This window comes from Octopus sinensis, linkage group LG3, assembly GCF_006345805.1.
Source record: "Octopus sinensis linkage group LG3, ASM634580v1, whole genome shotgun sequence".
NCBI classification, from domain to species: Eukaryota; Metazoa; Mollusca; class Cephalopoda; order Octopoda; family Octopodidae; genus Octopus; species Octopus sinensis.
This window is the reverse complement of record NC_042999.1, coordinates 67,745,214-67,759,520: the sequence shown is the minus strand read 5'-3', so window position 1 is coordinate 67,759,520 and position 14,307 is coordinate 67,745,214. Positions and strand designations below refer to the sequence as shown.

General features: G+C 36.7%; 1 protein-coding gene across 5 annotated transcripts in view; it reads left to right on the top strand.

Moving 5' to 3' along the window:
- The window catches only part of LOC115209368 (phospholipid phosphatase-related protein type 1-like), a 221,064-nt gene that overhangs the window by 138,601 nt on the left and 68,156 nt on the right, over positions 1-14,307 (top strand). For all 5 annotated transcript variants that reach the window (XR_004998227.1, XR_004998226.1, XM_029777742.2 and 2 more), the window contains exon 2: positions 13,357-13,568. Coding sequence is in view for 3 of the 5 variants with exons in the window: in XM_029777742.2 (XP_029633602.1) it covers positions 13,369-13,568 (200 nt within the window). In the remaining 2 variants the exon portion in view is untranslated. The remainder of the gene's footprint in view (positions 1-13,356; positions 13,569-14,307) is intronic.

Here is a 14,307-nt window from a genome sequence, read left to right as displayed (position 1 = left end):
ATCACCCATAGTACATAGGTTAGAGACTGTCTTGACCCCTTATACTTAGAAGGCTGGACCTTAATCCAGTTTCCATGTCATTTAAGGGACTAAGATTACAATGCTCCCTGACTGAATGAGATGCTGGTCCATCACAGGGTTAACTTCCAAGCCATTATGGCTCAGTCTCATTTATGGAGAAGTGGAGCAACATAATATGGAGTGCTTTGCTCAAGAATGCAACATACCACCCAGTTCAGGAATTGAAACCATGCTCTTATGACAAAGAGTGCAACACCCTAACCACCAGGTTACATGCCTGTACCAACAGTAAATAACTAGTACTTTATTTCAAAAATCCAGATTGGGTAAAAAGGTAAAGTTGACTTTGGCAAGATTTGAACTCAGAATGTAAGAGTATGTATCTACATGCTCGAAACTAAAGTGACTTCTATTGGACTCTAGTGATTCTGCCATTTGCAAACCTTAATCATCATCATCATTTAACGTCCGCTTTCCATGCTAGCATGGGTTGGGCGATTTGACTGAGGTCTGACGAACCAGACTCCAATTTGATCTGGCAGAGTTTCTACAGCTGGATGCCCTTCCTAACGCCAACCACTCCAAGAGTGTAGTGGGTGCTTTTACGTGCCACCGGCCTGAAGGCCAGTTTGGTGGAACTGGCAAAGGCCATGCCCAAATGGTGCTTTTTACATGCCACCTGCACAGGAGTCAGTCCAGCGGCACTGGCGATGACCTCGCTTGAATGTTTCACATGCCACCAGCATGTGATTACAATTATAATTTCAAGTTAATGAGGGAGCATTTATGACTAAATCTCCTTTACTTCATACACCCTTGCATCTTGAAAAGCATATTTTTATAATATGATCTTGGATTCTGCATAGAAAAAAGGCATGGCAGTCATGGCTGGAAAGCCTTTGATCATAGGTCTGCTCAGTCTACATTGATCTTGGACTAAACTACTACAACAACAACAACAATCATTATAATGATTTTTACCATTGACACAATTACAGTGGACATTCAAGCACAGCCACATGATTGCAAATCATGGTTGCATTTGTCTAATTGACTGGTTCTTTGTTTCATGAGCCCTGGAAGGGAACTCAGAAATACAAACTGATAGAAGTAAATAATACAAATTATTATTTACTGTATTTTAATGTAGGAATGGCTGTGTGGTAAGTAGCTTGCTTACCAACCACATGGTTCCGGGTTCAGTCCCTCTGCGTGGCACCTTGGACACGTGTCTTCTACTATAGCCTCGGTCCGACCAAAGCCTTGTGAGTGGATTTGGTAAACAGAAACTGTATGTGTGTGTTTGTGTGTCTGTGTTTGTCTCCCCCCCAACATCGCTGGTGTGTTTACGTCCCCGTATCTTAGTGGTTCGGCAAAAGAGACTGATAGAATAAGTACTAGGCTTACAAAGAATAAGTCCTGGGGTCGATTTGCTTGACTAAAGGTGGAGCATGAACTGTTTTGCTCAAGAACACAATGCAGTACCTGATCCAGGAATTGAAATCACAATCCTGAAATCATGAGAACAGCAACCTAACCATTAGGCCATACACCTTTGCCTCCAGTACTAGGCTGGTAGTTTATTTTATTGACCCTAGAGACATAAAATGCAATGTTGACCTCAACATGATTTGAAGTCAGGACATAAAGAATGCTAATGGTTCTGCTTACTTACCATTTTTGTAATAGCGTCCAATTTAAGCACAAGCATCAGAATTTTGAGAGAAGGGAGTCAGACAATTACATCAAGTCCAGTACTTGACTGGTGCTTTTATCAACTGTGGAAGGATGTAAAGCAAATTTGTCCTTGGCTAAATTTGAACCCAGAATATAAAGAACCAGAGGAGATACTATAAAGAAATTTTATAGTATTGATTAACTTCCTCTCCCAAGTTTCTGACACAAGGGCTGAAATTTGTGGGGACTTGGTCAAATGATACCATTAACCCCAGTGTTTCACTGACACATTACTTCATCATCCCCAGAGAGATGAAAAGTGAAGTTGGTTTTGATAGGATTTGAACTCAGTATGTAAAAAGCCAGAACAAAGTATCGCAAAGCAATTTATCCAATGCTCAACCAGTATTGACCAGGTAATAAAAGACTTAGTTAATGGCAATTTTTGAATAAGAATTGGAAAAATTCTCCATAAATGTTATTTTATTTAAAATAATGTTTAAATTTCTTGGAACAGAAAAACAAAATTTTTTAATTTAAATTTTTTTTTTTTTGGTTTTACTACTTTAAATTTACATACATTTTAATAATCCACTACAAAAGAAAACAACACACACATGCAGACTCACACACACACACAGTTGAAACAGCTGGAAATGGGAACATACACACTGGATTTTTCTGCTAATGTTCTCATAGTATCAAATAAAGAGTAACTCTGAGTAACAGATTGTGAAGTTCTTCAGTTTCTATAAAATTCTATACACACACAGACATATATCTATACATACACACATACTCACACTCATAATATATACTATTTAAAAGACCATTATGTATAAAAGAGATCTTTAAAATACTAAATATATGTATTATATGTGTATGTGTGCATGTATGCATGTATGTATAAATATATATGTATATATATATGTGTGTGTGTGTTTCTGTATGTATGTATATATGTGCATATGCATGTATATGTGTATATGTAAGTATATATATATATGTGTATGTGTCTGTCTGTCTGTATGTATATATATATGTGTGTGTTGTGTGTGTGTATATATATATATATATATGTGTGTGTGTGTCTGTGTATGTATGTGTATATGTCTGTGCATATGTCTGTATATATGTGTGTGTGTGTATATATATATATATGTGTGTGTGTGTATGTGTGATATATGGAATTTTTTGTTTGTTTGTATAATGATGCATGTATGGTTCATATATTTATGCATATTAGCCGAATGTGTTAGATGTAACAGACACAGCCATTACAAACTGCATGCACATACACTGATAATTGAAAAAATCCAGGTGTAAATATGTGTACACATACAGGTTGATAGAAATACTGATACCTTCAGATATATAAACAAACTATGACAGCCTTTGAACGATTATATTTTCTCAGGTAATACTCTTCCCTTTCCGACTAACCCACCTCTTTCTCCCTTCATTTCACTTAGAGTGAAAGGAATTGCAACGGGCATGTTCATCTCCAGTCTCAAGCTAATCGACTTTTTCGTTTTCCACATGAAACGGAAAATAAGGCTGGAGAAGAAATGCCTGTTGCAAAGTGTGTTTCGTAAAAGATGGAAGTATATAGCAAGTATGATGCGAGTGAAAAAACATGTTTAAATGAGAATATAATAAAGGAGAAAGCAAAGTCTTCAGTGTGAGTATGTGGTTTGTAGGGTCAACCACGTCCTCCGCTTCATTTTTTTGTAAATCACTCATTCTCATTTAATTGTATATATTTTAACTGTTTGTTTATTCATACGTTTCGTCTCATTCGATACCCTGACCCCAATGTTTGTTTTGTCTGTCCTTGTATCGTCCCCTCTATTTCTCAACCCTATGGTGAATAAAGAAATACTCTCTCTCTCTCTCTCTCCTGCTCACACGCATTTATGTGAGTGGATTTGGTAGACAGAAACTGAAAGAAGCCCGTCGTATATATGTATATGTATGTGTGTGTGGTAAGTAGCTTGCTTACCAACCACATGGTTCCGGGTTCAGTCCCACTGCATGGCACCTTGGACAAGTGTCTTCTACTGTAGCCTTGGTCCGACCAAAGCCTTGTGAGTGGATTTAGTGGGCGGAAACTGAAAGAAGCGCATCATATATATGTATATATATATATATATGTGTGTGTGTGTATGTATACGTTTGTGTGTCTGTGTTTGTGCCCCCAACATTGCTTGACAACTGATGCTGGTGTGTTTACGTCGCTGTAACTTAGCGGTTTGGCAAAAGAGACCGATAGAATAAGTGCTAGGCTTACAAAGAATAAGTCCTGGGGTCACTTTGCTCGACAAAAGGCAGTGCTCCAGCATGGCCGCAGTCAAATGACAAAAACAAGTAAAAGAGAGCGTAGAGAGAAAAAAGATAAAGTTGACTTCAGTGGGATTTGAACTCAGAATGTAAAGAGACAAAATATATACTGCAAGGAATTTTGTCTGCTTCTGTAATGATTCAACCAGTTCATTGCTGTTTATGGTGATTGTTTCTAACATAAATGCAAGGCCTGGAATTTGAGCAGGTGCAAATAGTCAATTTATATAAGCCCTAGTACATGACTGGTACTTTATTTTATTGACCTTGGAAGGATGGATAGCAAGTTTGGCTGTGGTACTTATTTTATTAGTTTCTTTTGCAGAACTGTTAATTAGATTGACCTCCAGTATTCAATGAGTACTTATTTTATTGACCCTGAAAGACAAGTCAACTTTGGTAGAATTTGAACTCAAGACCTAAAGATAAACGAAATGCTAGCAATTCTACCAACTTGCTGTTATGATAATAAAATAATAATAATAATAATAATAATGATGCTTATAGAGTTCATATCATGGCCTACATCACTATAACACAATAGAATAAGATTACAATAACAGTGTGATTACATTGAATCAGAAGCAGATGTCGATATAGATATAGACATCGATATATATATATACACAACAGACCTGCGTGAATTGTCAAAGAAACATGTTTAAATTAATAGAAAAATAAACAGAAAAATTCTCTGAAGAAAATATTTCACAGAAATAAATCAAAAAAATAATAGTGGTGGTGGCGGCAGTGGTGGTTTATGTCTGACAGCTTCATTTTTATCTCTTTAAAATATATTGAATTATTTGCAGTAAGTAAATAAATATAACTAAATGCTTTCACTAGTTATGCCACACAGAATGATGTTTTTTCTATTGAGATCTTTATATCATAAAAATTCTGAAGTCAGACTTATTAATTACATAGTAAAGTTGTTTTTTTTTAATTATTATTATTATTATTATGGCTAAATATTGACTTCAGCGAAAGCAAACCTAATGTTCATGTAAAAACAACATATGAGAGCCGGAGGGAAAAGGGTGAGTTTATTTAATGACTGTATGTCTGATTCATTATGGAACATGACAAATTTTCCCTAGGTGGGGTTTTCTGAAAATATGTAAAAGTGGATAACATACATGTGTCTAAGTCCATGTTGGATGTCATTTACCTTGGTGCAGGTATGTTGTCACCATTTTACATCATGTCATGTTTTTTTTTCCTATGCTGTCATGGAGGTCGGTCAGACAAGTCACACACCTTCCCCTTATCCCCACCTACTGCATAGTCTTCGGTCATTTGACATGGAACAATAGCAACTACCAAAATCATGACTTAATTCTTCTGTCATTGTGTATGACATTATTCTTCAAAATCATTAGCACACCGAGCAAAATGCTTAGCGGCATTTCGTTCATCTGCACATTCTGAGTTCAAACTCCACTGAGGTTGACTCTCATTCTTTTGGGGTCGATAAATTAAGTACCAATGAAACACTGGGGTTCACGTAATCGACTTGTCCCCTCCACCAAAATTTCAGGCCTTCTCCTTACGGTAGAAAGGATTATTCTTATTTCTTTATTGCCCACAAGCAGCTAAACATAGAGGGGACAAACAAGGACAGACAAAGGGATTAAGTTGATTGGATCGACCCCTTAAGGATGAAAGGCAAAGTTGACTGCAGCGGAATTTGAACTCAGAACGTAGCGGCAGATGAAATACCTATTTCTTTACTACGCACAAGGGGCTAAACACAGAAAGGACAAACAAGGACAAACAAACGGATTAAGTCGATTATATCGACCCCAGTGCATAACTGGTACTTATTTAATCAACCCCGAAAGGATGAAAGGCAAAGTCGACCTCGGTGGAATTTGAACTCAGAACGTAGCGGCAGATGAAATACCTATTTCTTTACTACCCACAAGGGACTAAACACAGAAAGGACAAACAAGGACAGACAAATGGATTAAGTCGATTACATTGACCCCAGTGCATAACTGGTACTTATTTAATCGACCCCGAAAGGATGAAAGGCAAAGTCGACCTCGGTGGAATTTGATCTCAGAACGTAGTGGCAGGCGAAATACCGCTAAGCATTTCGCCTGGTGTGCTAACGTTTCTGCCAGCTCGCTGCCTTCAAAAAGATTATTCTTGGCGGGTTTTCTATGTTTGGTACCCTTACAATCACCAACCATTTTACAGCATAAACTAGATGCATTTTCAAAGAGTCTGTAGCACTGTAGAGATTCTATCCATAACTATTCATTGTCTCCTAAATACATATACGATGGAATTTCCCATAAGAAGATAATGTATGAGTTTTCAGTTTTTGCTGATCTACCTGCATAAATGGTTGGTTTAAAGTGATCGAATGTATGTGCTGTACCTTAATTCACTTTCTCCATCAAATCAACATCACCTGTACAGGTGCTCAAATGTGCCACACATCAAAATGTCAAAATGATTGCAGAGCAACATGAAGTTCAGAGTTTTATACTCTCAAAAACACAACAGATTGGTCAGTCTGTGGATCAGTCCCATGATCTAGCAATCGTGAGTGCAACCACTAGACCATATGTCCTCTCTCTCTCTCACACACACACACACACACACACATGTATATATACACGTGCATACATATGTATATATACATATATAGATGTAGATACATTTTATTTTCAGTTAGCAGAAAGTTGTAAAAGTAATAGATAGACTGAGTTTCATGTATGGTAGTTATCAAGCAGTGTGTATATATATATAAACTGAAATGTTCTTTATAAAATTATTTTAGCATTTTCTATCCTGACTTGTTTTTTCATATGTGTATAGGTGCATGAGTGGCTGTGTGCTAAGTAGCTTGCTTACCAACCACATGGCACCTTGGGCAAGTCTTCTATTGTAGCCTTGTGAGTGGATTTGGTAGACGGAAACTGAAAGAAACCTGTTGTGTATATGTGTGTGTGTGTGTTTGTATTTCTGTGTTTGTCCCCCACCCCACCATCGCTTGATATGATATTTCAGAATAAAATTCCTTCTTGAGATATTCTTAGATGGAGTCCATCTAAGAATATCTGAAGAAGGAATATTATTCCAAAATATCATACCAGACTATGGATGATTAAATTACAACAGGTATATAGCCCATTGTCTGTATTATAGTGCATTGTTGTACCATTCAAAACTTTTTATTCTTTACAAACAATACATAAGGCTTCAAGTGAACTACAATACTCTCCTACACATATATATATATATATATACATACATATATATATATATATCACTGTGATCACCGTGACCGACCAGGCTATCAGATGTTGCTACACATCGCTGGTCACAATGAGCTTCGCACTGTTTTAGCCTTCAAATGACGCCACCCCACTGGCTAAGCGAGCAGGCCAACAGAAGAAAGAACGATAGAAAGTTGTGGCGAAAGAGTACAGCAGGGATCGCCACCTCCCCCTGCTGGAGCCTCATGGAACTTTGGGTGTTTTTGCTCAATAAACACTCAATGCCCAGTCCGGGAATCGAAACCATGATCCTACGACTGCCAGTCTGCTGCCCTAACCATTGGGCCATTGCGCCTCCACACACACACACACACACCACACACACACACATATATATATATATATATATATATATATATATATATATATATACTGGGTCATGCTATAAATAATGTGGTTTTTTCCAATTTTATGAACTAAGTCAGAGGAGGACAAAATGAACTACCTGCATCAACTTGCTATAAAAGCAGGTAGTAATTTTACCTTGTCCTTATTCTTAGTGCATGTTTGGAAGAATGCAGTTCAATTTTAAGTTTTTTTGTCAAAGCTATAATGGAAGTGACCAAAAGAGCATATTCAATAATGGCAACAACACAACAAAATGTGCAAGGAATATTAATGCAGTATATGGAGGGTGGACAATAAGCATAAACCAGTGTCAACAGTGGGTCCAGAAATTCTGAGCCGGAAACTACACCCTGGAAGAAAAACCTCATCCTGGAATATGTGTAGAGCTTGACATGGATGTCCTACAAACCTTGGTGGAACAAAATCCCATCATAACGGTTGAGGAACTAGCAGAGAAGCTTGGATTTGGTCATTTAACCATTCATTGACACCTGTGTGTCACCAAGACAAAAGGTATTCTTCCATCAGGATAATGCCTGGCCTTTCGTCATGGACAGGTGAATTTTGGAAGAGGAGCCTTGTAAATCTATAAGATAGATGGAAGAGCATTGTAGAAAATGAAGGAGAGTCTATTTTAGATTAAAAAATAACTAAGCTTTTCTTAATTTTGAAAAATAAAAGAAGTATAAAAAATCCGCATTATTTATGGGATGACCCAATATATATATATATTATATATATATATATATATATATATATATAATATATATATTATATATATATAATATATATATATATATATATATAATATATGAAAGGCTTTTTTCAGTTTTTGTCACCCAATTACATATATATATATATATAATATATATATAGATATATATATATATATATATATATATATATATATATATATCTATATATACACATATATACATCTGTGTGGGTATTCTGCAGTGTCCAAATAAATTTACATCATCAACCTGTTTTGCTCCCTCCCTCTATCTATCTATCTATCTATCTATATATATATATATATATCGTGTCGCTTTCCCAATCATTCTTTCAAATCTCTATCCTTTATCTTTCCATCTTTCTATCTTAATTTTTCCTTCTAACCTTATCTCTTCATCTTTGTATTCCAATGCTCTCATGGCTCCTTCTCTCTTTCTCTCCTTCTTTATCTCTCCATCTATCTACCTCCATCCATCTTTCCCTCCATTTCCCCTCCCCACTCTTTCTATCTCTCTCTCTCAACAGCTCTCTCTCTGTGCCTTAATCTCTGTCTCCGATCTACCACTATTTAAATGTTATACATGCCATTTAAAGATTATAGTTTCTGAAACTAGATTAGGTTTGCTAACAGTTTGCTGTCTTTATTTCAAAGTTATAAATATATCGTTGTAGAACCATGATTGGTATTTAACACACATATACTTGTATATTTAGTTTATGCTCACTTTTGTTTTAATTTCTAACGCCATTATATATTATTGACTATCAAAGTGTTTCATTGTATATCTACAAGCCGGTTACTAGTACTCTGTTGCTATATATATATATATAATATATATATATATATATGTACATACATGCATACAGATATACATACAGATATATAAACATAAATATGTACATACATACATATATGTGTGTGTGTATACACATACACACACATATAAATATATAAAAACACACACATATATTTAAACATATACATACATATATATGCATGTGCATATCTATAAAAATGTATATATACATATATATATATATACACATATACACACACAGATATATCTACGCATACACACACAGATATATAAATTATATATATATATATATATATATATATATATAATAATATATATATATACACACACACTCATACACAAGATATATAAAAATACAACAAAAATACATATTTATATATATACAAACACACACACATATATTATCATATTTAACAGCTGTTTTCCATGCAGGCATAATTATAAATATATATATATATATATATATATATATGTCAAACCGTGCTAGCACGGAAACAGACGTTAAACGATGATGATGATATATATATATATATATTATATATATATATATATTGCATCCTGGCAAAGTTATGAAGGCCACTTAAAACACACATATATCATTATAGTCACTTTTGTTGTATTATAGTATAGCATTATATAACATACTGGGAGATTGGTGAATGAGATGAATGCAGAGAGATAGAGAGACAGTCTCTCTGTTGTAAGTAGACCCGAGAGGGAGAGAGAGAGATGAGCTATTGAAGTTGACAGCTGTACATTTTGAAAGTGCAATTAAGAATATAAAGGCAGGCAATGCAGCTGGTCCATGGGAGATGTTCATTGAGATGCTGAAAATATTGAAGTAAGTTATACACTCCTCACATCGTTAGTCATATAGTGCAAGGAGGTGTCGTAAAACCCATTGACTGGTGTAGTTGTATCGTTACTAATTGCTCTAAGGGCAGACTTTGCACTAGTTAGATACCATAACAGAGACATCAAATTGATGGAACTGGTTATGAAAGTAACAGAAAAGTTAAAGCACAATTAAGAAACAGATTACTGTATTTGATGACACAATGAAAATGATACATATTAATCCTTTCGTTATTGTATTTATTTTGAGATGCTCTGTGTTTGAGGTCATTGCCAGTACCGCCCGACTGGCCCCCGTGCCGGTGGCACGTAAAAAGCACCCACTACATTCTCGGAGGGGTTGGCGTTAGGAAGGGCATCCAGCTGTAGAAACTCTGCCAAATCAAGACTGGAGCCTGGTGCAGCCATCTAGTTCGCCAGCCCACAGTCAAAATCGTCCGACCCATGCAAGCATGGAAAGCGGACGTTAAACGATGATAATGATGATGATGACATACTTTTTGTTCCAAAAGGTGTCTTAGAAAAAATCACTCCAGTTTCTAAATGCAAACTTGGACTTCTCTACTTTGCATATTGGTTTCAAATTTTGGCACAAAGTCTGAAATATGTCCATTAAGTCCACCATCATCAATTCACTGCAGGGAAAGTTCACTGCCTCAATTCACCATTTTTTTTTTTTGCCCCAATAAAATGTTGTTGTTTCATCCCTTTAGGAGGAACAGTTGTTTGTTCCTTCTTGAGCCACGCCTGACTCATAAGGACCGGTTTCCCAGTTTGCTTGGCTTATAGGTTCCCCACCTGGATGGGACGCCGGTCCGTCACAGGTGAGCTGCAAGATGCAGGAGGAAAGAGTGAGAGAAAGTTGTGGCGAAAGAGTCAGCTGAAATTTGCCATTACCTTCTGCCAGAGCCGCATGGAGCATAGGTATTTCGCTCATAAACACACACATCATCCAGTCTGAGATTCGAACCCGTGATCCCTCGACTGCGAGTCAGCTGCTCTAACCACTAGGCCATGTGCCTCCACTCCAATAAAATAGTTTTTAACTATTAATTGTGAATATATTTTCTCGATGAACTTTCCTCATGGTGAACTTTCTTTATGGTAAATTGATGGCAGTGAACTTTCTCTGCAGTGAATCAATGGTGGTGAATTTACCTGTAATCGGCCTGAAATTTTGGGAAAGGGGCTAGTCCCTTACATCAACCCCAGTGTTCAACTGATACTTATTTTATCGGCCTTGAAAGAATGAAAAGCAAAATTGACCTCGACGGAATTTGAACCCAGAATGTAAAGATGGATGAAATGCTGCTAAGCATTTTGCCTAGCATACTAACAATGCTACCAGCTCATAACCTTTCTCTGTTTTACATATTATATGCTTTAAGACATTGGAATAGCAGAGCCTGGTCAAAATTCACAGTGCCATGGAGATCCAAGCAAATGATGCCTCTGATGAGATGCAAACCATATGTCCCAGAGTCAAGTTTCCTCCAGTGGGCAATTTAAGAGCCTGGAGTAAACTGATGGTGCAATATGCCAAGCACTGTATAGAGAACAGAGTTACCCCGTGTGGTACCCTGTGTAGCCAAGCAATAAATTCACCCAAAGGTTCGGACCGCAATCCCCAGTGAAGGTGGTATTCAAATGACAAGAAGAAAACATCTAGGCGTCACTATCTATGTGAGCCCAGCTCATTTAGAGTGTCCAGAACTAACAAGCTGAAACACTTTGATGGGAGTTCTTCCTCTGAAGATTTTTCCCACTGTTAGCTCCCCCTGTTGCAAGTTTCTTATTTCTTTATTGCCCACAGGGGGCTAAACATAGAGGGGACAAACAAGTTCAGACGAAGGGATTAAGTCGATTACATCGACCCCAGTGTGTAACTGGTACTTAATTTATTGACCCTGAAAAGATGAAAGGTAAAGTCGACCTTGGCAGGAATTTGAACTCAGAATCTAACGGCAGACAAAATACTGCTAAGCATTTTGCCCGGTGTGCTAACGTTTCTGCCAGCTCGCCCCTGTTGCAAGTTTCTGCTCACTAAAAGCATTTTGTCGTGTAAATGCACTTCTGAAACTGGGATGCATCTAGTTTGTGTCTTTTAGGCCATCAAATACAATAGTTTAGTGAAGATACTGTTAAGGTTTATATCCAGTTTGTGCTCTCTTCTTAATGAGAATATTCCTTTATTCTTCAGTTTTACTTCTTTACTTGTTAGATCATTGAACTGTGGCCATGTGTGTTAGTATTTCCATGGTTTAACATTGTACAATAGTTGCAGATGAATGCTGCTGTCAAACAAGTTAAGTTTCATTCTTATCAATCAATTGTAAAAACATCCATCCATGGAGGAAATATATTACCTTACTTATAAATAAAATACCTTTTTTTGTTTCTTTGTTTTTTGATAAGCTAAACAATGCAAGTTATTAGTACAAGTCAATGGTTTATACTTTTATTTTGCAGGGTTAAGAGATCTTCAGGAAATTTTCATAAACTTGGTGTTGAGCTAAATTTTCTGTTCTGTTGTGTGTGTGTGTGTGTATAATTGCTGGGAATAGCATTGCTATAATAGCCAATTGGTTGTGTGCCTCCTGGTTTTGTTGTTAATATGTGACTTGGTCTTGTTGATGATGATGGCTTCTTTTATTCTCTGATTCCCAATGTTTCATTCCATGGCATCAATTATGTATATATATATATATATATATATATTATGGAGATGTACTTGCATAGCAAGTGACCTGATCTGAGATCGTGTGCTGGAACGGAAGCAATTGCAGCATGGAAGGTGTTTATAAGCCATTTAAGAAACAGCACGGAATTTTGTCAGTGAACAGGTCGCAGTCTCAAAGTGAGGAAAATATTTTGGCAAATTAAATTTAAATGTAGAAGTGAATCTAACAGTTTTTGTGTGTTTATTAAATGGTTCATAAACACCTTCCATGCTGCAATTGTTTTTTTATAGATCATTAGCCACTACACACATTTTTTTCTCTCCTTGTTTCTCTCCTTGTTTTTTCTGTGTCCCTTTCTGTAGAGGAGCATAGGCTCGAAATGTAAAAGACTTTTTCTATTTCTGAGCATTATACTTATACATCTGTTTCTTTTGTACACCACCTGTCTTCATCTTTTGTTTTTTTCGTAAACTCTCCCTATATATATATTTAAGCATCTTTCAGATGTTCTGTCTTAAACATTAAACAAGCACTTGAGTGCACTCTCTTCCTCTATATCTCAATATCTCTGTTTCTGTTTTATTTCAGCTGTAAAATAAGATGCCCTACCCCAAACTACTCTCACAGAGCAGCAACAGCCAGTTGTCCAAAGACATGGAGGAAAGTGGAAGAGGAGACAATGATTCTGATCTCGGATCAGATTCTTCAAGGAAATCTCGACCAAATGTTCTCATTGTCATCACTTTTGTGCTTGAGCTGATTATATTGGGGATAATTGCTACCTTAGCTTACTTTCTCAGGTGAGTACCTCATTCCTTCTCGTTCACTGCATACTCGTATATATGTCTGTGTGTATGTATATATATATGAAGAGCGTAGGCTCAAAACATAAAAGACTTTCTCACTTCCCGAGCATTAAACTAATACACCTGTTGTTGATTACACACCTGTCTTTGTCTTTTATTTTTTGTAAATTCTCACTATATAAGTGTAGGAGTGGTTGTGTGTTAAGTAGCTTGCTTACCAACCACATGGTTCTGGGTTCAGTCCCACTGCGTGGCACCTTGGGCAAGTGTCGTCTACTATAGCTTCGGGCCAACCAAAGCCTTGTGAGTGGATTTGGTAGACAGCAACTGGAAGAAGCCCATCGCACACATATATATATATATAACGGGAAGCTTTATGAAAATAAACAAAAGACGAAGGCAGGTGGAAAACAAACGAACAATTGTATTAGTATGGCGTTCAGGAAATATAAATAAAACAAGTCTTTAACGTTTCGAGCCTACGCTCTTCAACAGAAAGATACACAGAGAGAGAAAAACACAGAAAGAAGGAGAGAAAAAAAATGCGTGCAGTAGCTAACGAATCAACATGGCGATCTGATTTCGGCCAGAGGTCAAAGATCAAACATGAGACGCGAGAGCGAAATAAGGGGAGATAATAGGGTTGATTCCACTCATTGGACTGCAACCATGCTGGAGCACCACTTGAAGGGTTTAGTCAAAGAAATTGACCCCAGTACTTAATCTTTAAGTC